Source organism: Saccostrea cucullata, unplaced genomic scaffold, assembly GCF_032062105.1.
Source record: "Saccostrea cucullata isolate Sc308-1 unplaced genomic scaffold, CSIRO_AGI_Scuc_v1 ctg8321, whole genome shotgun sequence".
NCBI classification, from domain to species: Eukaryota; Metazoa; Mollusca; class Bivalvia; order Ostreida; family Ostreidae; genus Saccostrea; species Saccostrea cuccullata.
In genome coordinates, this window is record NW_026926121.1 from 1 (window position 1) to 26356 (window position 26356).

At 33.3% G+C, this 26356-nt stretch overlaps 2 protein-coding genes across 2 annotated transcripts; one reads left to right on the forward strand and one right to left on the reverse strand.

Moving 5' to 3' along the window:
* Positions 1-76: 76 nt before the first annotated feature.
* Positions 77-9370, forward strand: LOC134270839 (axin interactor, dorsalization-associated protein-like; the record flags this gene model as incomplete). Its single annotated transcript, XM_062753085.1, has 8 exons — positions 77-320; positions 440-570; positions 874-909; positions 4198-4244; positions 6639-6770; positions 7006-7128; positions 8239-8356; positions 9152-9370. Coding segments are annotated over 8 exons (925 nt in total), but the record flags the coding sequence as incomplete, so codon positions are not given.
* Positions 9371-14587: 5217 nt separating this feature from the next.
* Positions 14588-25442, reverse strand: LOC134270840 (peroxiredoxin-5, mitochondrial-like). Its single transcript, XM_062753086.1, has 5 exons — positions 25286-25442; positions 24657-24788; positions 24508-24546; positions 22499-22554; positions 14588-15383 (listed from the first exon to the last, which is right to left on the reverse strand). The coding sequence occupies exons 2-5, from the start codon at positions 24693-24695 to the stop codon at positions 15284-15286; spliced, it is 234 nt and encodes a 77-aa protein (XP_062609070.1). The 5' UTR covers positions 24696-24788; positions 25286-25442; the 3' UTR covers positions 14588-15283.
* Positions 25443-26356: the final 914 nt, after the last annotated feature.

The window sequence follows — 26356 nt, forward strand, 5'->3', positions numbered from 1 at the left end:
ACTCCAGACACAACCATTCCCAGCTCACAGAACAGGTAAACACTCCAAACACAACCATTTTTAGCTCACAAAACAGGTTAACACCCCAAACACAACCATTCCCAGCTCAAAAAACAGGCGAACACTCCAAACACAACCATTCCCTGCTCAAAGAACAGGTAAGCACTCCAAACACAACCATTCCCAGCTTACAGAATGGGAAAACACTAAACACAACCACCCAGCTCACAGAACGGGTAAACACTCCATTCATAACCTTTTCCCTTTCCCCACAGAACGGTAAACACTCCAAACACAACCATTCCCAGCTCACAGAACAGGTAAACACTCCAAACACAACCTTTCCCCCACTAAACAACAAATAAACACGGGTAAACACCCCAAACACAACCATTCTAGCTCACAAAACGGGTAAACATCCAAACATAACAATTTCTAGCTCAGAGAACAGGTAAACACTCCATACACAACCATTCCCACCCAAACAGGTATACACTCCAAACACAACCATTCCCTGATCACAGAACAGGTAAACACTCCAAACACAACCATTCCCAGCTCACAAAACAGGTAAACACTCCAAACACAACCATTTCTAGCTCACAGAACAGGTAAACACTCCAAACATAACAATTTCTAGCTCAGAGAACAGGTAAACACTCCATACACAACCATTCCCAGCTCACAGAACAGGTATACACTCCAAACACAACCATTCCCAGCTCACAGAACAGGTAAACACTCCAAACACAACCATTCCCAGCTCAAAGAACAAATAAACACAAGTAAACACTCCTAACACAACCATTCTCAGCTCACAGAACAGGTAAACACTCCAAACATAACCATTTCTAGCTCACAGAACAGGTAAACACTTCCAAACACAACCATTCCCAGCTCACAGAACAGGTAAACACTCCAAACACAACCATTCTACTAAGCAATTCTTCATCAAATCAAATCCCTATGAGCCCATAGTTTTTCTTCAAACCACACACATTTTGACCCTATGAAAATATGTGATTTTTATACGCCCGTCTTAAGACGGGACGTATTATGTTATAGGCTTCGTGTCCGTCCGTCTGTCCGTCTGTCTGTTAGCTTTTTCGTTTCCGGCTCATAACTTTAATACTATTAGTCCTATGATTATTAAACTTTGTCATCTGATGCATCTTGGGTAGAAGGTGTGTTGTGCACAAAAAGTAGGTCGCTCTTACCTTTTATTAAGAAGTTATAGCCAAATATGGAAAAATCCTTTCCGGCCCATAACTAGAAAACTATAAGACTTACAATCATCAAACTTGACCAGTTTATGCATCTTTGGTAGAAGGTGTGTCGCGACCTTTTTCAAGGTCACTGTGACCTTTAATTTAAGTGAAATTTAAAAAAAAATGTGTCTTATTACTATTCATTTTCACATCCCAAATTATGTAAGAGTATTGCACTGTCCTTATTAAAAAAGTGTTAAATCAAGAAGATACAGTGGACCTTCAGATATCCGGACGCCAGATATCCGGATGCTTCAGTATCCGGACGATTTTTCATCGGAACGAAATTTTAAAATGTTATTCTGTCTTGTTTAACTGGTGATTCAGATATCCGGATGCTTCACATATCCGGACAAATTGACTGGGAACCAAAGCGTCCGGATAAATGAGGGTCCACTGTACATGTACTTATTTTTTTAAGCATATACTTGACAGCAATCTATAACAAATATAATGTATGTTAGAGAAATCCTACCTCTCCCTTGAGTGTAATTATCAAGCACTGGTCAAAAAGAATTTTGATAACAGAAAATTGCATGTCAAATTAGAGAGAAATTAATGAGTTTTGAGTGTGAGGATCTAACTGATAGAACATTGGTGTTATCTATATCCCTTGGGTATTGGGCAGATGGGTAAGCCTGTTGGATTAAAAATAGCTCTTGTTGGCTAGCCTAAGTTTTAAAATTTGATGAAAAGTAATTAAAACTAATTTGATATTGCATAATAGACTAATCTGATTTTATATAATATTTTTAATTTAAAAACTAATTTTTTGGGGGTGGGGGTGGAATCAGCATGTCCATATGAATTACATATTAAAACCTGTCGGACAAAAAATTTTTGTGTATTTTATATGTTTAAAAAAAAAATTATGGTAGATAGTGCAGACCCATTCATCTCTTGGTAGTAATGAGTAGACAAGCATCCAGTTAAAGATTAATTAATGAGTTCAATGTAGGAAGGCCAGCTGTCTCAATCACTCGGATCAAGCAGTCTTATCTGTATCCTTTGGGGGTTAGACAGAAGAAGTGCTGGTCAGTTTATAGTAGGGATGTCAAAATTGTCAATAATTGATATTCGAATATTCGATAGGAGTATTCGAATATATTCGAATATTCGATAAAATAAATACATCTTGCATTATTAAATATATATCTTCACTCTCCTGTCAAACAGTATAGGTTTTTGCCATTATTTTGGAATAAAAACTCATGTAGAGTTCAAAATATGCACTACAATTATGTATTTTTTTAAAATCATTGAATAGTATACATCCAAAATGTAATGATTGTTTTTTTGAAAATTCAAAAGATTCTTTAGTATGTTCCAGATTAATTGATCGTCTTACTAAAGTCTACACTGATAACTCCTACAAATTTATACCAAGCAGAACAATTATCTAACGGTGAAATATTAAAAGCAATTACTTTTTGCAAATTATAATTTCCTGATAATGATTTTTAATGATATTTAGATAAATAAGAAGTCTGTGTGTTTACTGTAAAACTGGGTCCTTACAATAATAAAAGCTGATTGTTAGTACTGGACACTATTATACCACTAATTAAGTAAACAAATAAATAAATTACTCTTAGATACACACTTCACACCTTTAAGGTAATCCAAAAGGAGTGTTTTTTTTCTTTCTACAAACTTGATTCAATTTCTAATAAAACTTTCCAGTTTTTTCTCTCTTTAATGCTTGTATACTTAAAAACGAATATTCGAATTATAAATTTATATTCGAATATCAACTCATCGAATGAATATTCGAATATTCGAATATTCGTTGACATCCCTAGTTTATAGCATATGTCATTTGATGGCCAGCCTTTTCTTTTCAAAATTAATTTGGTATAGATTAAGGTGTTAAGACTAATTTGATATTGTTTAGTATGATGGGCATTAGACAAGGTCTAACACAACCAGCATAGAAATTTATTAATGATGTAATATTTATTATAATTAATGCCTTCATCACAGGGAATGGATAAATATTTGAAGGAATGGAAAAATCTTGGAAATCTTAGAATCAAGGTTGATGTGATTTTCTTGCATGGCTAAACTGTTCAAGAAAATTGTATTTTTTTGATGGGCGTATCATGCTGTGGTGCGGCATTTTATTCAGTATAAAGAAATCATTTTTTTGTCCATGCAATCTTGTCTGCGCTCTAACTTTGTAATGCAGTATTATTGGAAGCTCATACTTGGTATGTTTATGGATATCCAATAACCCAGGGGAGTGAAATGAACTTGACCCAAAATCATTCCAGCAAGTTTAAGTCACTGTCAGAAAAAAATTTTCCAAAATTCTGGGCCGTCTCTAATAGAAAACCTTTGGAATCTCACACTATGTACAGAGATTGAAAAAGCCAAAACAGCGGAATTATATCTCTTTAATTAATACAGAAAACTGAATCATTGGAAGCTCTTACTTAGCACAGAGTGTGTCTTGTTCTTGATTGAATGTCATTCCAACAAGTTCAAGGACAAGATTATGGAATTCTTGTCCAGGCTATAACTTTGTAATGGAAAATCTTCAGAAGCACATTCTTAGTATGAAAATTGTTATGACCTGAAAGTTTTTCATGATTTTTACCAAAGGTCATTCTGACAAATTGAAGGTATAAAATGTGTAAAGTTCATGGCAGGTCTAGATTTTTTATGGAGAAACATTTGATGTCCACATTTAACTTAAAGATAACTTATAACCAGAAGAGGTGTCATTTTTGTTCTAACAAAGGTATTTTAGGCAAGGTTCAAAGTCGCATTTAAAATTGAACTGACAATTATTTTTTTTTTTTTTAATGTGATTGGGATATCATTTTGTGACTTTGTTCACAGTACATCTTAGATTATTTTAGGGTGTGACTTTGTTGTTGCAATTAAAAATGATAAATGATGTAAATGATTTTTGTATTTATTTCAGAGTTCAAGAAAGTGATGAAGTGGACGATGATAAACAGGGATCCAGAGGTAGGACTTTATTGACTCCCGGACTAAGTACAGTGATCTAGAGGTAGGGCTTTATTGACTCCCAGACTAAGTACAGGGATCTAGAGGTAGGGCTTTATTGACTCCCAGACTAAGTACAGGGATCTAGAGGTAGGGCTTTATTGACTCCCAGACTAAGTACAGTGATCTAGAGGTAGGGCTTTATAAATTCCCAGACTAAGTACAGTGATCTAGAGGTAGGGCTTTATTGACTCCCAGACTAAGTACAGGGATCTAGAGGTAGGGCTTTATTGACTCCCAGACTAAGTACAGGGATCTAGAGGTAGGGCTTTATTGACTCCCAGACTAAGTACAGTGATCTAGAGGTAGGGCTTTATTGACTCCCAGAATAAGTACAGGGATCTAGAGGTAGGGCTTTATTGACTCCCAGACTAAGTACAGTGATCTAGAGGTAGGGCTTTATGACTCCCAGACTAAGTACAGTGATCTAGAGGTAGGGCTTTATTGACTCCCAGACTAAGTACAGTGATCTAGAGGTAGGGCTTTATTGACTCCCAGACTAAGTACAGTGATCTAGAGGTAGGGCTTTATGACTCCCAGACTAAGTACAGTGATCTAGAGGTAGGGCTTTATAAATTCCCAGACTAAGTACAGGGATCTAGAGGTAGGGCTTTATTGACTCCCAGACTAAGTACAGTGATCTAGAGGTAGGGCTTTATTGACTCCCAGGCTAAGTACAGTGATCTAGAGATAGGGCTTTATTGACTCTCAGACTAAGTACAGGGATCTAGAGGTAGGGCTTTATTGACTCCCAGACTAAGTACAGGGATCTAGAGGTAGGGCTTTATTGACTCCAGGACTATGCACAAGTCTTTTCTAGACTAGGGCTTTATTGACTCAAAAGCATTTTTAAGTACATTGATCAGAGGTAGGGCTTTATATTTTCCCAGACTAAAAACAGTGATCTAGAGGTAGGGCTTTTTTGACTCCCAGACTAAGTACAGTGATCAAGAGGTAGGGCTTATAATTTCTAAACAGAACTAAGTATTGGGGATTTAGAGGTAGGGCTTTACAAGTGTGAAAACTAAAACAGACTAAGTACAGTGATCTAGAAGTAGGGCTTTATATAGACTCCCATGTTTTACTATGTACAGAAATCCAAATTTAGGGCTTTATTTCCCAGATATTACAGGGATCTAGAGGTAGGGCTTTATGACTCCCAGACTATGTACAGGGATATAGAGGTAGGGAAATTTTTAAAGAAAAAATCTTTTAAGAAAAGTACAGTGATCTAGCAAAGGCTTTAATGACTCCCAGACAAAACTACAGTGATTTTTGGATTATAGGGCTTTATAAATCATACCACATAAGTACAGTGATGCAAGAGGTAGGGCTTTATTGTTAACTCCCAGAATTACAATTTGCGAAGTTTATGCATGTTTACATGAATGCTTTATATGCATTTCATATTAAATCTAATAAGTGATCTAGAGGCAAAAGGCTTTATTGACTCCCAGACCTCTAGCATACAGTGGTATCTAGAGGTAAAAATAGAGAGAATTGGACTAAAAGATGCCACTCAGTACATAGAACCTTATATAACTGTGTCAGTGAGAGGTAGGGCTTTATTGACTCAAAGCACTGGATTAAAGTCTTTAAATCCATAGTATCTATAAACAGCAAGCGATATAACACAAAATAAGCATTTTTAATTTTATTGAAATGTGAATATGATTCTATGAATTGTTCAAGAAAAAGTTTTCCTTTGAATTTTAAAAACTTCATGTATAAAAAAATAAAAACAGATACTTCTACTCCGTTTTAGCTAAATTATGATTACAAGAAACTTTCAATAAAAATGATCGAATGAATTAATGAAGAATAGGAGTAAAATTTCTGACAGACGGGAATATTATGTTTATGTCAAATTTAAGATGGTGCATTTTTGAAATCGTTGACAAGTGTGAAAGGGCGAAAATAAAGCATGGCGAATAATAACCCTGTATACAGTAAAAAAAGTTAACTTATATATAGATTTTAAAAGAAATGAAGAAATCACAATTTTGGGTTATTTCATATTGTTCAACTGGTATAAATCAGAGTTTTTATAAAATCTTTTTTTACATATCAATAAGGGAAATTTTATAAACCACGAAAAAGTCTTTAAACGTTCCATATCAGCTCAGTTGGTTTCGTTGTGAAGGGAAAAGAAACATAAGGATACAGAATATTAGCTTTAGATCAAAACTCTTAATTTTTGGATTACCGGTATATCTGTTGAAATCATACCACATAAATCGTGTGCCATAGAGATCCTTGTACATGTTAAGAACAAACGCATGTTTACATGAATGCTTCTATATATACATTTACATATTAAATCTAATAAGAATTCGATTGGTTTGTTTATCTTAGCAAAAGGAAGCTTGCTGCCCAGACCTCTAGCATACAGTGGTATGAGAGTACTGACGGTAAAAATAGAAATAATTGGATTTAAAAAAGATGCCACTCAGTACATAGAACCTTATATAACTGTGTCAGTGAGAGGTCTGCTACATACACAAAGCACTAGATATAAAGCACATGTTAATCCATAGTATCTATATACAGCAAGTGATATGACACAAATTAAATATGTGTCATTTCTACGTGATGAAAGATTATCCTTGTAGAGCCATTTGGATTTGAGTTTGGTCAAGTTTTGTGTATGTTTTTTAAAATATACATGTATATACACTTAGAGCACTGTTTATATGCACATGTTTATGATGATGATTTGCAGATGCAACAGGGACAGAGCTTACAGCTGCCCAGGATACACCAGTAGCCACCAAGAAAGAGAGCAAGTGTATTGTGTTTAATGAAGAGGTGCACATTCAGAAGTCTATAGAGAGTCTCCCCAATGGTAAGTGTAGAGATAGACATTCTAAATTTAAAAATCAGCAGCCCCAGACCTCAAGAGGATCCACAGTGCAGGGCAATTGTTCATGTTCATTGTTTTTTAACAGTCTGTTCCAAAAAATACCTGCCTCAGTTGTTTCTGCAATTTTTGGCACAAATGTTGCCATTAACATTTTCATGAGTAAATTTTCCTATTAAACTGAAAATGCTTTTGATAAAATGTAGTTTATCTATATTAGAAATGTGAAATTTTAGAAATCCTTGTTTTCCTATTTTCAAAATCTAAATCATAGATTTTCCAAGTCATTTCAACTAGCTCCTGTAAGACTGTGCCAGGGGGCTGCTTATCTTCCAGATTCATCCTGGTTAAAACCCAAATTTATACAAAAATAAGAATGACCATTTCCCCATATTTATTTTGAAAATCTAGCTTTCAGATTTAGGCATCTCAAATATCATATTGATACAAGTCATTTGCCTTGTTATAGGTAACATTCATTGAGGTGAGGAGTTACTAGTATCTTATTTTTATAATTTCATCATGTTCATGGTACATGTATATTAGTACAGGTATTTAAAAATGTTTTCAACACACAATGCTTAGGTGTAATTTTAAGTACCAGGGTATGGATGAATTTTGAAAAGTTTAGCTCCATTCTTAGAGGTTGAGGTTTTTATTTATGATATTTTGGGTATCATTTTCTTTTTCCTTATTTCTTTATATTCTCTTTTAATGCAAAAATTGGTACCAAAATTCAAAAGAAACTTTTTAATGAGTTTTCTCATTTTAGTGAGATTCAAAGTTTTTGAACATTAAAGTGTACTTATTTCTTAGTGAGTCCTAATTTAGTGAATTGTCCAGAAAAATCCATATATAATTTTAACAAGGGTTTAAATTTAACTATATAAGGATACATGTACAGTACCTAGAAATTTAATGCTTACAGGAATTGTTAGGGATATTCAATTTTAGCAACCTCTACTTTCTCACGAGTTGAACTTGAATTGAGTCAGCAGTATTACCCGGTACATGTAATTTTTTTAAACAAAAAGTTTTTTTTATTGATTATGTTGATACTTATATAATCAAATTTGTCTTGTTCCTTTTTTATAGGGTTTTCAATATTTTTTGAGTTCAAGCATTTTAAACCAAAGAAAAACATGATCAGCACAAAGTGTTGGGCCTTCATGGAGAGGGATGAAGTCAAAGAGGGACCAGTAGCATTAGAACTGTAAGTAATTAATGTACAACACTCAAAAAAGTATTGTGTTAGCTTTATAATACCATGTCTTTTTTATATATCTTTTTTGTTAAAAGCATTACAGTTTGATATGTTGAAATTCAGTCATTTTGCATGTAATAAGTAGCTTTTCATGTTTATAATGTCCCCCTTGGAAGAAGGGAAAGCATGTTGCATTGCTTTTGTCTGTCTGTCTGTCCCGCAACAGTTTCCATTCATTTTCTTTGCAAAGGTTGCACACATAAAAATGAAATTTAGCATGCAGATTAAAGTATGATCAAATAATGTTTGACAGAGTGATGCCCCTTTGACTTAGAAAAATTCCAATGATATACAGCTTTATCATAAGAATATCAGGTATATTTTATTTTGGGTACAATCGAGCATTTTTGACAGAGTTATGTCCCTTGGGCTTAGGAAAACTTTCATTTATTTGCAGTTTCCATTCATTTTCTTTGCATGTACCATATCTGTTTTTTTTCGCGGTGATCTGTTTTTTGCATTTTTTGTGACCATTTTTAAGTCACAAAATATAAAACACACAGAAATAATGTCAGCTATAATGTGACAATACCATTTTAAGCAAAAAAATCTTCAATCATAAAAATAACTTGCGCAAAATAAAAACTGTACTATTAATCTACCCCATATTCACAAAATTTCTAACACGGGAAAAAAAACAGATATACGATATGTCCAAGGGACTGGGGGTGGAGGCATAAGTGTTTCACAAACATCTTTTGTTTGAAATGCCTGATATCACTTTTGGGATTTCCTTTCTAACAGATACCAGAAACCAGCAGATTACAAAAGGAAAAACATCAAGCTGTTAACAGTGAAACCATTGTATCTCCATTTGAAAATTATTTTTAACACATAATGGACAGAAGTCATATACTGGAAGTATCTTGACTTTTAAAAAGGAACATTAAAATTGTGAACTGAAGTTAGACATTATGAATAGTGTTTTAGTAAACACAGGAAGTTATGCTTTAATATGTAAATAATTTTGTTATGAATCAGTACATATGAGGCTTGTAGACACCATGCAGATTGATTATAGGCCTCCTAATCAGTGTCTTGTCTTATATAACTTGCCTCCTGTATTGACCTGTGCTAATGTTTGAATAGAGCTTAAGGAAATCAATAACATGTAATAAAATACTCTTGACTTAATTTTCGAGAGAAAAAAAATCAATCTAAATTATTAAAAACTTACCAACAATATTTCCTATATATCAGTTTCCTGGAGGTAGTAAAAAAGGACTATGTCAGCAAAAATGACTTTTTTTTTTTATAAGTGTGCCTTAATCATTAACAAGAAGTTTTCTGAAATAATTACTATTAATTATTTTCATCCTGTATTTTACAAATACATGTATTTATTGAAACTTTCTGTATTTTAATAGTTTTATTTATCATTTTAAAAAATATACACTATGTCTATTAACATTCCATATACATGTATGTCAGCCAAATCCGAAATATAATCCTCACACTAACATTTCTGTTTTGTTAGTCCCTTGACCACTCTAAATGATAAACTAGTGGTTATACAGGCTTTGTCTTCACTTTGTTTGTCTGTGATTATTCCAGTTTTATAAACTTCCAAACAGGATTCTTTGAGGATGAACATAAATTGTTACATGTACCATGCATAATGCCGAGTCTCATGTTATAATGCAAGCATGCTTTATTGCAAAGTTCCAATTCTAAAATACAAGTCAAGTACTGTATTGGTTGTGAGAAATTATTACAGATCTGTATACAGTAGTGAAATATTTTACTACTGAATGTTTTATATATGCTGCATATCTCAAATATTCTGGTTATCCAATAGCAGCTGTTGTTAACTGATATCCGTCCAATGTGTTCAGTTCGTCAGTATGAAATGTCTTAATATTGTTTAGTTTTGAGGTGCTTTTTTGACCAAATGAATTGTTTGAGATGGAAGGAATATAGCTTTTATTTTATTTTTGTTATGAGCGTTCCAATGCACTTTGTTATTGCACAGAACATTGATCATTGTTTTAATAATCTTGGATTAGGTGAGCTGGAAGATGATTTTAAATAAACACTTATTTTGTTTTGTTTTAAAGCATATTTATTAATAAGTAAATGTTTGTATTTATCTCCTAAAGAACACCCTTAAAATCGGATGTCAATTTTCTTTCTGAGTGAGTCGTAAACTTTTGAACATTTTGAATTTCACAAAAAGATTGTGAATTATTAAGTATATGGTCCTCATTCCCAAAGCCCGAATCATTTGTCCATATCCTCCAAAATTGTTACATTCTTTAATTTATGTTCTCATGATTTCATTGGGAAGTGAGCCTTACTATTGTTGGGAAAGAAATATGTTCACAAGTCCAAAATTTAATTTCTAGGATTCAGATGTTAAAAATGTATAACATCTCATACATTTACTGCTTAATGTGAAATGTTGTGGAAAATCAGTGGAAAGACAGTAAAAATGTATCTGTTTGATTCTGAAATTATGTCTTTAATTTAATTCAAGATACTAGACAAATATGTGGTTTTGCATAATATGAAATGAATACATGCATTTTCATATACATGTTCAAGTAAACCATTTACATGTTGTGTACTGTGAAATATGTGATTTACAGTACTGGTATGTATTTTTCTTGATTTGTGATCAAGCAGCTTACCTGTTTTGAAAAAATTGCAAAAATTGAATTTGCAAAAACATGAATGCCACTTTTCATTTATTGAGGAAAACAAGTCATTGAAATTCAAATAATGCTGTAAAGCAACTAATTACCATATGTTGAAAAATTCAGATTGAAATAAAAGTATCAATAGTATTGATTTATGTTGAAGTCATAAAGAGTATTTTAGATAATTTCAAGAAAGCTAACCAAGAAATTTCAAAAGATTTTGAATTATGGAAATATGTTGTCAAGAATATATGTTTGTGTATTTTTTTCTTTTCTGTCAGTGTATCTTTAGTGATTAAAACATGTTATTTTACATATATTGTCTTGATATAATATTTGATACATGTATATAATATTTGATATATTATATTTTCTTAAATCTTAACAGTAACTCCCTTTTTTACCATGTATTTTATTAAAGAGGATATAAAAACTGTTCAGGATTTGTTATGGTCACTCCATACATGTATTTCTGAGATATATGCATTTCAAATATTTTTATCTATAATAAGGTAACATACATGTAGATGATCTGTGCTAGCTGCAGATCTGTAGCTCTCCTAAAAAATATATTGATAGACCGGAGAGCTACAGTGCCACCCATTGAAAAAACTGTATATTTATTGCGCACAAAAAAGTGCGCTCGGTTCTTGATTAATTCTTCCAAATTCTTACCTCAATTGCAAAAAATGAAAGATTTCAAAAAATTCCTTTATCCTCAATACTGTACACTCATAGTTGACATCTGAACAAAGCATATTGGACCAAATTATCTTTGAAACCAAAGTGGCAGTATAAATAAGCAAAATGTTCGATGATTATAATATCAGGGTCATGAGGACTACCGGTATTAACAACAATTATGAGGAATGTTTGGTTGTGGAAACAGTGAAAGATATGTTAGGAACACATGGTTAGTATTATTTTGAGATTACAGTTTTAAAAACATGGAGAAATAAATCGAGAACGGAGCACACATTTTTGTGTGCAATAAATATAGTTTTTTCAATGGGTGGCACTGTAGCTCTCCAGTCTACATGTATCTATATATTTTTTTTTTTCAGAGAGCTACTGTAACAGATCTGCAGCTAAATTTGTGCTAGAATTCTTTAATTTAAAGCATTTTGTATGGTTAATAGAAACAAGAGTCTCAGAGGCCTTGAATCATTCTTCATATAATTACTAGTATACAATTTATCAATTCTAACTGAAGCCTCTAAATATCCTTCATATTAAGAAAGTGTTGCCTGTGTGGCGCCATGGTAAGAGTGTCTACTTCTACATGTAGGTAAGGAGTTGATCCGATCCTTACAACGCAGGTTTGAATCCTACTGTGGGACGTGGAAAAAGGTCCCTTGGATAAGACTGTATAAACCGAGGTCCCTTGTCGCAGTAGGTACTGGCATGAAAATTTAGATCCCTCACTGCTGAATGGGCCGCATGCCAAGCATAGGTCAAAATTTGCAGCTCTCCACCAGCAAGTGATGATGTCTCCATATGAGTGAATATTCTTGACAGGGACATTAAACAAAACAAGTAAGAGGCCCAGGGGCCACATCGCTCACCTGAGAAACTGGCTATTAAAGTAAAAGCAAATATCAGTTCAGTATTGAAAAGTTCAAATATAAAAGTGGAAGGGGGGTGGTATTTGAACAAACTTAAATCTACACTTCCTTTGGATGCCTTTGATTGAATAAGACACGTAATGGCTTTGCTGTTTATCAGATGAAAATATTTATTGATATAGCCTTTATTTTCCTTTGTAATGATCCACTTTAATGGCTCCTCTATTCTTCTGATTGGTCATGATTTGAACAAATTTAAATGTTCATTACCTTTTTTGATGCTTTTATATTCATTATCAATCACAGCTTTGTTGTTCTTGTGGAAAATTTAAACAATTGTTCTTGTGGTAAATTTAAACAATTTTTCCTAAATGAAACCTTGAGTACCCATTGTGGCCCACCTCTACCCCTAGTTCATGATTTGAACAAACTTGAATCTACACTACACAAGGATGCTTCCATATATCTATGACGGTCTAAAGTTTGCTGTTATTGAGAAAAAGATTCTTAGAGATTTTTCCTATGTATTCCTACTTAATCACCCATAATAGCCCCACCCTTGCTATGTTAAACTTTGATACCCTATTGTGGCCCCACCCTTCCCCCATGCTTCTTCATGAGTTTCATCTTTTCTAGCCCAGTGGTTCATAGGGATTTTTTTTTTAATTTCCTATGTATTATTCTTATGTTAATCTTTGATACCCCATTGTGGCCCCTCCCTACCCCCAGGGGTCATGATTTGAACAAACTTGAACTACACTACATGAGGTTACTTCCATATGAGTTTCATCTTTCCTGGCCCCGTGGTTCTTGAGAAGAATTTTTTTTTTAATTTGTATGTATTCCTACATTAAACTTTGATACCCTACTGTGGCCCCACCCTACCCCCGGGATCATGATTTGAACAAACTTGAATCTAGTCACTACATGAGGATCCTTCAACATGAGTTTCATCTTTCCTGGCCCATTGGTTCTCCAGAAGATTTTTAAAATTTTCACCAACTCATAGTTATCTCCCCTTTGAAAAAGATGTGGCCCTTAATTTGAATAAACTTGAATCCCCTTAACCCAAGTATACTTTGTGGCAAGTTTGGTTGAAAATGGCCCAGTGGTTCTTGAGAAGAAGATAAAAATGCAAAAAGTTTACAACAACGATGGCAAATTTCGATGGAGCCAAATTTGGCTCAGGTGAGCTAAAAAGAGGTCATGGTGACATTTTCAGTTGACACATCATGAGGACCCAAGATGCATCCTGTAAGCTAATTAGTATAATCATCATAGCATTCAAAATATACATGAATCCCATGGTGATCTACTTTTCAGTTGATGCACTATTCAAATATAGCCATATTTACTAACTGAAAACATTTTAATTGACTTTCAAATATAGCTATATTTACTATTTAAATAAAGCCACATTTAAACATATCATAAATGTTTAAAAATAAGGTCATGGTGATCTACTTTGCAGTCTACATGCTCTGAGGACCCAAGACACATCAATGGACTAAGTTTGCTGATTCTATAAGGCAATTAGTATCCAAAATACTTAAAGTATGCCTGCTTTACCGTATATATAAAAGTTAACACCATTCAAAGGCTCTTGCTCAGTGTAGTCAGACATTTCCCTACCACACTGCCCCACAAATATCACAAAGACATTGGAAATGTAAATAGTAAGTTAAATGTAAGCCTAAAAACAACTTATATGTCAACCACATAGGGTTTCCTCCCCTAATGACATTATAGTCATAACAGACATTTATGTGCATCTGTTTGGGGTTGAACTTGGGGCCTCTGACATACCAGTCCAGTTCTCAATGGAGCTAGAGGATTAACGCACTAGTCCAAGCTAGTAGGGTGACATATTAAATCTCACACTACCACACAAATAACTCATTTTTTCACTCTGCCCATGTTTTCATCTAAAGATGTGTTTTAAAATCTGTAAAAAATTATGTAAAGAATGCAATTCCTTCTCTTTTCTTCTATTTTATTTTTGCACACAATACTCCAAGCATGTCCATGTATCAATGTAAAAATACATCAAACATATTACTTTGTAAATAAACTGGTGGAAAAAAATGCTGCATAGAATGTTTAATATTCTTAATGCTTCAGAAAATTATACTTTATAAGTTTGGCTAACATAAATGCAATTTTAAAAAAAATTAAAATTATAATGCTGAAATGCATAATAAAATTTTGCATGAAATTTATGCATCTTGGAAAGCATATACATGTACATAATAATTAGTACCGGTAAATTAAAACAACAATTAGGACAACATCAAAATCTTTTACCAAAGCACCTTCAACAAGACTAAAAGATCTTAGCAAAAAAATGGAGTATATTATTTTTACATAATGAGATGTATACAGGTACATGTACCTCACTAAAAAAAAGATCTAAATCTTTATATCGTTTTACCATGTGTTAGAAAATCAGCACAATGAAATGTTCTTTAAAGCACTAAATGTATTTCTCAGAGTATTTTTTTGAGTTTGAGAGAACAACATGTATATTTGCTGATATATCAACACTGAAAAACCACACAGAATTTAACAATAAAACTTGAACCATTAAAATTTCATGCTGTGTTTCTAATAAAGACTTGACAATTACAACCTTCTATCTGATTATAGATACATGTTTATCGGTGACTATTCTTCTACACCTGAATCTTCTCTGCCAGACTGCAGGTCAAACCAGTTCCATCTGGTTCAACATTTACAGACTCCACAACGCCATCTTTCACTACCATAGAGTACCTAGAAAATAAAGGGAAAAAAATTAAATATGACATTTTCATACTGTAAATATACTTTCATGGAGTTGTAATTCAGTGGAATCAAAATCTCTTTTTACAATTCAGGTTGAAAATTACACAGATTTCTTGGACTGACTGTATATTATTAAAACCTTTCTTGTAGCGAAATGATTATCATAATAACCCATGGTATTAAAATGTACTGAAAATATAAAGGGATAAATGAAAAACATTTATATAGTGAATCAATTTTGTTTGTCCCTGGCACCTCATTATTAGAACCCTCTCTACACTGCACAGGGATAAAATGAAAACATTTATATAATGAATCAAAATTTTTTTGTCCCTGGCACCTCATTATTAGAACCCTAATATATCTACACTGCACACTAAAGACTTCTGATATTCTATGGTATTTTTTGCAGTAAGAGTGATCTGCCCTTAGATCTAAATTCTAAAAAATAGAAATTCACAGTATTACACAATTTGTATTCCAGTATTCTTAACATTTTAAAAGGCCAATATGAACTTTCTCTATGGAAGTAAACAACAGTGATTTCTATTCACAGATACTGCATTGTGTTTGATTATTTTTCCTGGGAGTAAATGCCACATACCATACAGTGAAAATTAATTTAACTAGGAGACTTATTGTTCACAGAACAATAAGAGGTCTTTCCACCTTCTTTGAATTTCAATTTTGTTTTATATCTGACTCCTTAAAATTAGATTCCATGAATAAGAAACCAAAATTGTCTTAAAGGATAGAAAAAAATGAAAATAAAAAAATGAAATGACCTTGACCTTTGACCTTGAGAAAATGCTCAAGGACAAAGGTCAAGGGTCACAATGCAATTGACCCCATGCTTCTATGACTTATAGTTTTTAAGTTATAAGGTTTAATCATAAGTACAATGACGTTTAAGGGCAATAACTCATATAAGAGGTCATCAGATCCATTTGCACTTATACAGTGTAGTTATGCCTTAAGATCCTAAAGACATTAGTGAAGGTTTGGTGTCTCTACGGTCTACAGTTTCAGAGGAGTAGCAATTACAAGGTTTTTTGCACAAGGGGCAATAACTTTTAAAAGGGTTAATCTTAGGGAACAAAAATGAAATATTTAAAATAGTTTTAAGAGTACTTATTAATGATGCAAAGATATTAAGTATATGTTTAAAGACAAAAGAGATATAAGAAAAACATAATTTCTCAAATTTCGAATGACCTTGACCTTTGATCTTTGCATTAATTTTATGATCGAAGGTCAATGAATCTTATGCAGTTGGTCCCATGTCTCTATCACTTCTTGTTTTGAAAATGTTTAATTATTTCTAAAATTTAGAAAGTTTCAGGGGCAATAACTCATTGAAGGGGTCACCAAATACTTTTGCAATGAATAGATTCCAGAGTCCTCTCAATTAGTCGAAGACTTTAGTGAAGGTTTCATATTTCTACGGTTTACAGTTTCGAAGGTGTAGCGATAACAAGGTTTTTTGTACAAAGGGCGATAACTTTTAATAGGGTCAATCTTAAGGAATACGAATTAAATCTTTAAAATAGTTTTAAGAGTACATATTAATGATGCTAAGACAGTTTGTATATGTTAAAAGACAAAAAAGATATAAAAAGAGCTTAATTTCTCAAATTTGGAATGGCCTTGACCTTTGACCTTTGCATGAATTTCATGATCAAAGGTTAATAAATCTTATGCAGTTGGTCCCATGTCTCTATCACTTCTTGTTTTGAAAATTTTTAATTATTTCTAAAATTAAAAAAGTTTCAGGGGCAATAACTCATTGAAGGGGTCACCAAATACTTTCGCAATGAATAGATTCCAGAGTCCTCTCAATTAGTCGAAGACTTTAGTGAAGGTTTCATACCTTTATGGTTTACGGTTTTGGAGGAGTAGCGATAACAAGCATTTCTTGCGAAAGGGGCAATAACTTCGAAAGCAGTCATAGTTCATACGCGTTGGGTCAAATTTGTTCCTAACTTTTAATGACCTTTACGATGAACAAAAAGTCTTTTCGATAAATGTCGAAACAAAAAATCAGCGGAAGAAAAATAAGAATAACTAGGAGACTTATTGTTCACAGAACAATAAGAGGTCTTTCCAGCTTTTTAAGTGTTTCCGTGTCATTTGGGTTGAAAAAAAGAAGAAAAACGCCAAAAAAAAAAAAAAAAAAAAAAAAAAAATTAAAAAGTGCTGCCAGCAGCATTCGAACTGCGGACCCTCAGATTACAAGGCGAGCGCTCTATGCACTACGCTACAGGCTCCGATGAAATTGTTTTCCGTAAACTGACAGTGTAGAAAAAAGAAGAAATGAAAACACGTGGATTTAAATAAAAATAGAGACGCGTGCAGTTTTAAATAGTACAGAAACACGTGTATTTATTTGTTTGTGATGGAACATAGAGAGGAATAATGAATAGTTCTGAGAAAAACGATTGGTGGATAATGAAAATGGAGATTTCCTATAAAAAAAATCATTTGAGTTTGTTTATAGTTTGAATAAATTGAGTTAATCATACAGAGCTTATGATACATTCGAACTTCCGTGTCGGCACTGTGTTTACAATTTGTGAAAATATAGGCGCGTTTGTTTTGACAGATATGGTGAACTCATAGGTTAGATTAAATAATCATCTCTATTTGGATTGAATTAATAGTTATGAGCATAAATTAAACTTGAAACATGCATTTCATGAAGAAAACGGTGTCACCGAGAGCGTGGAAATTTATTTGATAGGAAAAATCGCTATTTTCAAGATTGATCCGATTAATATTAAATCTAAATAAAATTGAAATAAATTCCACATTTTAAAGAAAGTAAGGATACTTGGTATTAAGATGTCGTATTAGAGCAGGAGAATCGAGTGCTATTAACAAAAACTTGAGAAATTGCCAAATCAAACTTTAATTCATTTTTATGCTCATCAGCACTTAAATTTCAGACAGAAAAAAATATATAGTTTTCGCCGATATTGAATAGAATTTCATAATACTTAAGAGACTTAGCGTTAAACTCTACGGACACTTTCTTTGAGGTGTCTTCTAGATTTTAATCTGAATTTCATGTCGATCTGTGATCTCCTTTAAGATGTACAAAATTTATCTACGTCGCTATTGATTTTTCATTTTTTTGAGAAAGGATGGGGGGGGGGATATAAGCATTTGTTTAAGAGAGAGTTGTAAATACCTCCAAGACCTTTTGCTTGATTGTGACCTTTGGGTCAATGGGGTCAAAGGTCAAGGTTATTTATCAAGGTCAAAGGTCAAGGTCGTCTAAAAAAAAAAAAAACACACACTTACAAACTTGAGTTTTACACGTGAAGCTGAATCTAGGTAAAGGCAATGAATATACCTTTTTAACTTTTGGGAAATAGTCAAGGTCAAAGGTCAAAGGTCAAATATCAAGGTCAAAGATCAAGGCCATTTTAACAAAAACCCATAAATAAGCAATTTTGATACTTCCCAATGACCTTGACCTAATCTTCAAGGTCAAAGGTCAAAAGATCTCATACAGTTGGGCCCATGTCTTTACGACTTGTCGTTAAGAAGTTTTTAGTTCTTCGTAAACATCATAAACTTGCAGGGGCAATAACTACTTAAAACGGTTTACGAATTCTTTTGCACTAATAGAATGAGAAGTGTACTAAATTAGTCGCAGACATTGTTGAAGGTTTTGTACCTCTACGGTTTACGGTTTCGGAGGAGTAGCGATAACAAGGGTTTACACTGAAAGGGGCACTAACTTTTAGAGGGTTCAGTCTTAGGGGACAAGCATGGAATCTCTGAAATGGTTTTATGAGTACATACTAAAATTACAAAGATGTTTAGAATTTGGTTAAGAACAAAAGAGCTATAAAAAATGCTTAATTTTACATATTTTGAATGACCTTGACCTTTGACCTTGACCTATATTTTAAGGTCAAAGGTCAAGAAATCTTTTGCAGTTGGTCCCATGTCTCTACGCCTTGTCGTTTAAGAAAAGATCTTGATATTCGTAAATGTTGCAAACATTCAGGGGCAATAATTCAATATAGGAGTTTACGAATCCTTTCGCAATGTTTGATTGGAGAGTCTACTAAATCAGTCGTAAACATTAGTAAAGGTCTGGAATCTCTGCGGTTTATGGTTTCGGAGGAGTAGCGATAACAAGCTTTTATTGCGAGAGGGGTCGTAACTCCGAAAGGGGTCAAAGCTCATATACGCAGGGTCAACTGCTAAAATCTTTTACGGAGTACATTCTTGTCGACTACAAATCTTTTCGATAAATCTTGAAACTCAAAATCACACGGCGGAAAAATAATAAAAAAGAAAAAAAAAAACAGAAGGAAATCAATAGGTCTTTCCAGAGAAAGCTGGAAAGACCTAACTAGTAAACTAATTGTTCAGAGAACAATGAGACGTCTTTCCACCTTTTTAAGTGTTTCAATATCATTTGGGCTGAAAAAAATAGGAAAAAAGCAAGAAAATAAATAAAACAGCAAAATTCTCATTTCTCTACTAGGATTTTAGATCGGGCTCGCAGTTGGTATAATTTTACCGTAAACAGACTTCCTAGATTGTAGTCGACTCGGGGATAAGCAGCAATTCATTGATCACGCAAAGAGAGCACATAAAAAACATTGTAACACGCTCCTATGTGTATATATGAGCTTGAATGAGATTGTTTTCGAGTTAAGATGTAAGGGGTAAGGTCTGATTAAAATTATGATATAGCTATTAATATGAATAACATGCATTTGAACTGCGCATCAAGACGGAAGCGTAAGTGAAAACGTTGCGAAAAGTCCCATGTGTACCTTCATCATATGTGCATTATACCTGTATTAAAGAGATATTTGAAAATATCCGATTTGAGTTGTTTAATGTTTTAAATGGATGGCGATAAATTATTTAAGAGTATGTGAGAAACATAGCAAGAGATGCAAGGCAGTTTGTAATTATGGAAAAGGAAAACAGAGAATCGGGTTCGGGTTTTAACATTCCTGACCGAAATAGACATGAAATTCAATGTAAGTAGCATAAATAAATTTCCAAACATGTAATTCTAGATGGGAAACACAGGGAATAAACGTGCATTTCTTTTTACTATGCTGAAAGTCGCTATTTCTTGGGATTGTGTTATTCTAGGGGGAAAAAAAAATCAAATTTCAGATGAAATCAAGATTCATTTCATTCATATTAAATCCAAATAAAATTGAAATAAATTCCATACATTAAAGAACGCAAGAATACTTGGCATTAAAATGTCGTAATAGAGCAGGAGAATCGAATGATATTAACAACAATTGCAGAAATAGCCAATACGGGCTTTAATTAATTTTTATGCTCAGCAATAACTAAATTTCAGACAGAAAAAAAATGCAGATTTTGCCGATTTTCACTAGAATTTCATTATATTTTAGAGACTCACCTTAAAACTCTCAGGACACTTTCTTTAAGGTCTCTTCTTGCTTTTACTCCAAATCTTATGTCGATATATCGTGACTTTTGACTTGTACACATTTTTTCTATGCTGCTGTTGGTTTTTTTTTTGTTTTAAGAAAAGGGGGGGGATATAAGCATTTGTTAGAGTAAGAGTTGCAAATACCTCAACGACCTTAAGCTTGATTGAGACCTTTGGGTCAATAAGAGGTCAAAGGTCAAGGTCATTTATCAAGGTCAAAGGTCAAGGTCATCAAAAAAAAAAAAAAAAGAAAAGAGAGAGATAAACTTGAGATTAACACTTGAAGCTGAATGTAGATAAAGGTAATGAATATTTCTTTATTACTTTTTGAGTAAGGGGTCAGAGGTCGAGGTCAAATATCAAGGTCAAAGGTCAAGGTCATTTGGATTTTAAGCTTAAATCGACAATTTCTCTAGTTTTTTAATGACCTTGACCTTTGACCTTGACCTAATCTTCAAGGTCAAAGGTCAAAAGATCTCATGCAGTTGGGCCCATGTCTTTATGACTTGTCGTTAAGAAGTTTTTAGTTCTTCGTAAACATCCTAACCTTGCAGGGGGAGTAACTACTTAAAATGGTTTAGGAAATCTTTCGCACTAATGGAATGAGAAGTGTTCTAAATTAGTCGCAGACATTGTTGAAGGTTTTGTACCTCTACGGTTTATGGTTTCGGAGGAGTAGCGATAACAAGGGTTTACACTGAAAGGGGCACTAACTTTCAGAGGTTTCAATTTTAGGGGACACGCATGGAATCTCTAAAATGGTTTTAAGAGTACATACTAAAGTTGCAAAGATGTTTAGAATATGGTTAAGAACAAAAAAGCTATAAAAAATGCGTAATTTTACATATTATGAATGACCTTGACCTTTGACCTTGACCTCCATTTTAAGGTCAAAGGTCAATGAATCTTTTGCAGTTGGTCCCATGTCTCTACGCCTTGTCGTTTTAAAAAAATTCTTGATATTTGTAAACATTGCAAACATTCAGGGGCAATAATTCATTATAGGAGTTTACGAATCCTTTCGCAATGTTTGATTGGAGAGTCTACTAAGTCAGTCGTAAACATTAATAAAGGTTTGGAATCTCTGCGGTTTATGGTTTCGGAGAAGTAGCGATAACAAAAATTTCTTGCGAAAGGGGCAATAACTTCGAAAGGGGTCAAGGCTCATTTACGCAGGGTGAACTGCAATAATCTTTTACAGAGTACATTCTTATGGACTATAAATCTTTTCGATATATCTTCAAACAAAAAAACATGCGGCAGAAAAATAATAAAAAAAATAAAAATAATAATAATAATAAACAGAACAATTTCAATAGGTCTTTCCACAGAAAGGTGGAAAGACCTAATAATAAACATAAGCAAATCAATAGGTCTTTCCACAGAAAGGTGGAAAGACCTAAAAAGCTTAATATTAATTAACACCTTTATAGAATATATTTTTTCAATGTGTAGAGAGGGTCCTTAAGCATGGTTTACTTTGTCAAGTGTAAATTAATTTCCCACAAAAAAGTATGCGTATGTCCACTGTTTTAGTATAGTACATGAAATGTATGGACTGCTTTCTGCATAGCCATAAGAAACTATTAATTAACCATTTCAATAAAAAATATTAAACTGAGCATCAAGATTCTAGTCTTTGGTCAGTTCTATTTACCTCTTTGAACGCTTGTTTCCAAGGACAGCTGCTAGATCAATTTCCATGTCAACAGCCTACAAGAAAATTCATAGGTTCTCAGAATACATGTATTCATGTTGAAAAAGAACAAAGTTCACCTTGTGCAACTTTTGGCCCTGTGAATTTCTGAAAAATCCGAACTACTCAGTTTTAGTTTAAAATATGTTAAATTTCACTTGGACCCTTGGTGACTTCATATCAAATAAAAATGACATAATTTTTCTCTTGTCCATGTATAATGACGTCATGAATTTCGTCATTTTCCTCAAATCTTGAAAATTTCTTTAAAAGTGACCAAAAATTTAATCTGTATGTGAATATTTTGCATAGCCTCCAACCTCTGATCTAAAATGTTCAATTATATTATGAAAGAACTGTTTCAGAAGAATCTAATCCATGAAAAATTTTTTGGATCGTGGGGTGGGCTCATATTTTTATCGACAGTTGAAGATGCTCAATTTCACCCATTTTCTTCAAAAATTGCAGTTTCACAACGCCTGAGTTTCCAAACTTGGACACCTAGAGGAAAATTTTTTACAGGAAATGAAAGCACTAAGTCTCTACTTTATGTTGATGTTCGAAATGGAACGTTAGGATCTGGTCAGTTAATTGGTATATTGACAGGGCCATTTTATGGAGTTAGTGAACATACCTCTTTAATATATTTGTGGTTTGCAGAAAATGACAGTTGTGTGTATTAAATTTGATGAGTATCTTGGTTCTTACAATATTAGTTGGCAATTTATAGAAAAATATTTACATTTGCAAATGTTTTCCTTCATATAACACTACTGAAAGCAAGCGTATTTATAAGTGTATAAATACAGGTATGGGGTCAAGAGGTCATAGATGTGCATATGGATAAACGTTCGACGTAATTTCTCAGTGACGTCATAAAGGGTCGACGCGCTTTCAGTGGATTATATGCATGCCGCTGGGTTTGAAAAATAATGCATTTCACATGTTAAAAGTCACAATCAGGCAAATTTAAAGTATGAATAAGTCACAAATGTAAATATAAGTAATAAGGTATCATTTTTTTAGTTTTATTGGGATGTAAAACGGGTTGGTCACGTGATCAAATCCCATAAAGCCCGAGTATCATTTTTTGAGTTTTATTGGGATGTAAAACGGGTTGGTACATGATCAAATCTTCCATAAAGCCCTTCGGGCTTAATGGGATTTGATCACGTGACCAACCCATTTTACATCCCAATAAAACTCAAAAAATGATACCTTATTTCTTAACCAAATGTTCTTTGACCTTTTTATGTTAAAATTAATATCAGGTACTTGTCATCTGCTAAGCAAGATAATCTTGTGTACAAACTACAAAGTAATGGTCTATGAAGGATACCCAGGAAAGCAAAATTAAATAAGAAATATTCAACTTCTAAAACTCATTACATTCTACATTTGGTTTTATTCTGCCAACAGACATACATATAATTAACATATTTATAGCATTCCACTGTTGACAGACCTTCATATAATTTGCTAAACATTTTAGTATGTGCAGTAAATAACTGGATTGTTTAGTAAGAAAGAATTGTAGATGTTAAAAATTTATTCAAATTTACTATACATGTACTGTAGAAAAAGTCAGAGCATGTATTAAATTTTGAAATATTTCATTAGTTTTGTTATCCTCCAAAATGGTATCTGATAATTTGAATCATCTTGTACCTTAATATCATGCTTATATCACAGCACATACTGTAGAAGTAGTTTTTTCCGAGTGGTATTAGTTTACGCTATGTACGCGGTCACAAATTTTCCACGTTCCGCGGAATCATGACCCCATGGAAAAAAGTATGTCTACGGTATTTCAAATACATGTACAGTATATGCTGGATGAGGTATAAAATGATCTACATCATGTGATATCATTTTTTCAATTTGAACTTCAAGTTTGAGTCAATGCTTTTTTTTTTAAAGAAACTTGGAATCTGTAAAATTCAACAACTGATAAAGCTGTGCTTCTTTACCTTTGTGAACTCTCCACAAGTGTCTGCCAACATTTTGATCTGTAAATAAAAACCTTAAACCTCAAGACGTTTTAACAGCATTCAAAAAGTTTTAAAAATTACCACGATGGTTTATATGTGAGAAAATAAAGGTAGGTCCAGTTATAAACCTTTCCATTGGCTCCCTGTGCCTCGCCCCAGGCGTCCATGACAAATGGGTCGTTGACAGAGATGCAGGCAATGCTATCTACTCCCTTGGATTTCAAGGCATCACACTGCTGAACGTAACCTGGCAAGTGAGTCTAAAACATGGAGAAGAAATAATGTTAACATTTCAAACCAATATGTGAAGCAGAAATATGGGTTATATATTAAAAACTAAAAGTGCCTATATAGAGTTGAGGGTGTCACACATGAATATCTTATTGGTAGTTACAGCTATATGGTCAGATACCCATGGACTGATTTCCTTAGACGAGATCACGCCATTGTAATCTAACAATATGTACTGCCCATCTAAAGGTACCGGTACTATACCTTCATTGAAATTTTTTATCTTCATGATCATGCTATATCATGTAGAAAATTTTGCCTCTATTTTAATTGATAAGAAATGCTCAACAGTGATAAATTGACAATATGGGAAATACAGATGAAGACTAGCTATCATTAAATATTGTGAAAATGCGCATGCTCAATTTTAAGTATATTACATTAAGTATGTGCATGGACTCATGATTCACCGAATTTAAAGATAATACTTAGCATTCTGTATGAGTAAGTGTGAAGCTCAGCAAACCTTTGAACATCCTGGTGTGAAAGCCCCTGGTACAGCAAAAATGATGTGTTTTCCCTTCCCAAATAATTCTCCAGAGTTCACCTTCCCACCAGGGTCCTTTTCAAACAAATCCACAGCAGGAAGCTTGTCTCCAGCCTACAACAAATTAATTTTTTACTTAATAATCTAGAATTCCATTTATCATGTTTATGCACATATAGTATTCTTAGACTTCTATAAATGTATAATCGTTCACTTTTCCTCTTGATACAGATCAGATGAATACCGCCAAACCCCCTAACTCCTTCATCACCCTAACTCTGTCACTTTCAGGAAAATCAGGGCTGTTTGTAAACAAATGGGATTGTGACATCATTTTTTGTATGCTGAAAATCGACAGTCAAATGCCAATGCTTGTAGAAACTATTACAGTCAAGCTAAAAAATGTGTCAAACCAGATGAGATTTTCACTTCTTTTATTTTAGGTATCATATTTTATGTGAAATCAGTAAGTACCTTTTCCCTTCATAGTTATGCGCTAATTCCATCAATATCTCGGACAGGTGCATGATCATGCTCATTTTCACATGTCACCCATTTTAATGAAGGTCTATTACTAAGGTTTAAGGATACACCAAGGCTTTTTTTCAAGATTTTTGTCAATTTTGAGCTAGATCTCTGCTTTATCTGTCTGAATTTTCTTAGGCAGAGAGCTACAGTTCTGAGGCTAGGTGAATATATTAACAAGTTGGCTGTTACCACTTTTATAAATACTCAGTAAATTATTAATATTTACATTACACATGTTTTCTGCATATAAAGGGAATGGAAATTTATTGCTTTCAAAACACCATAACAAGGACAGGATGCCAAAGGTTAAAGCGTGTGTTTTAGTTTTACGTCAAATCATTGAATGCCGAAGAAAAGCAAACGTCATAAGCGAAAATAAAAAAATCATGCTCACATTGACCAGAAGTGTTACATTGGCTCTTCCATTAACAGTACCTCAAACGAAGTGTAATTAATACATAGTTTTTTAAATATTAATCACATTTGCAGTCAAGGTAGAGAGTTAAAACATACAATAAAATA

Bases quoted from the DNA above. Each gene is read 5' to 3' on its own strand.
- LOC134270840 (XM_062753086.1), bottom strand. From the start codon at position 24,695: ATGGACGCCTGGGGCGAGGCACAGGGAGCCAATGGAAAG. The intron at 22,555-24,507 runs GTAAAGAAGCAC...ATTTTCTTGTAG, and splicing joins CTTGTGGAGAGTTCACAAAG to GCTGTTGACATGGAAATTGA. The intron at 15,384-22,498 runs GTAAATAGAACT...TTTATTTTCTAG, and splicing joins GGAAACAAGCGTTCAAAGAG to GTACTCTATGGTAGTGAAAG.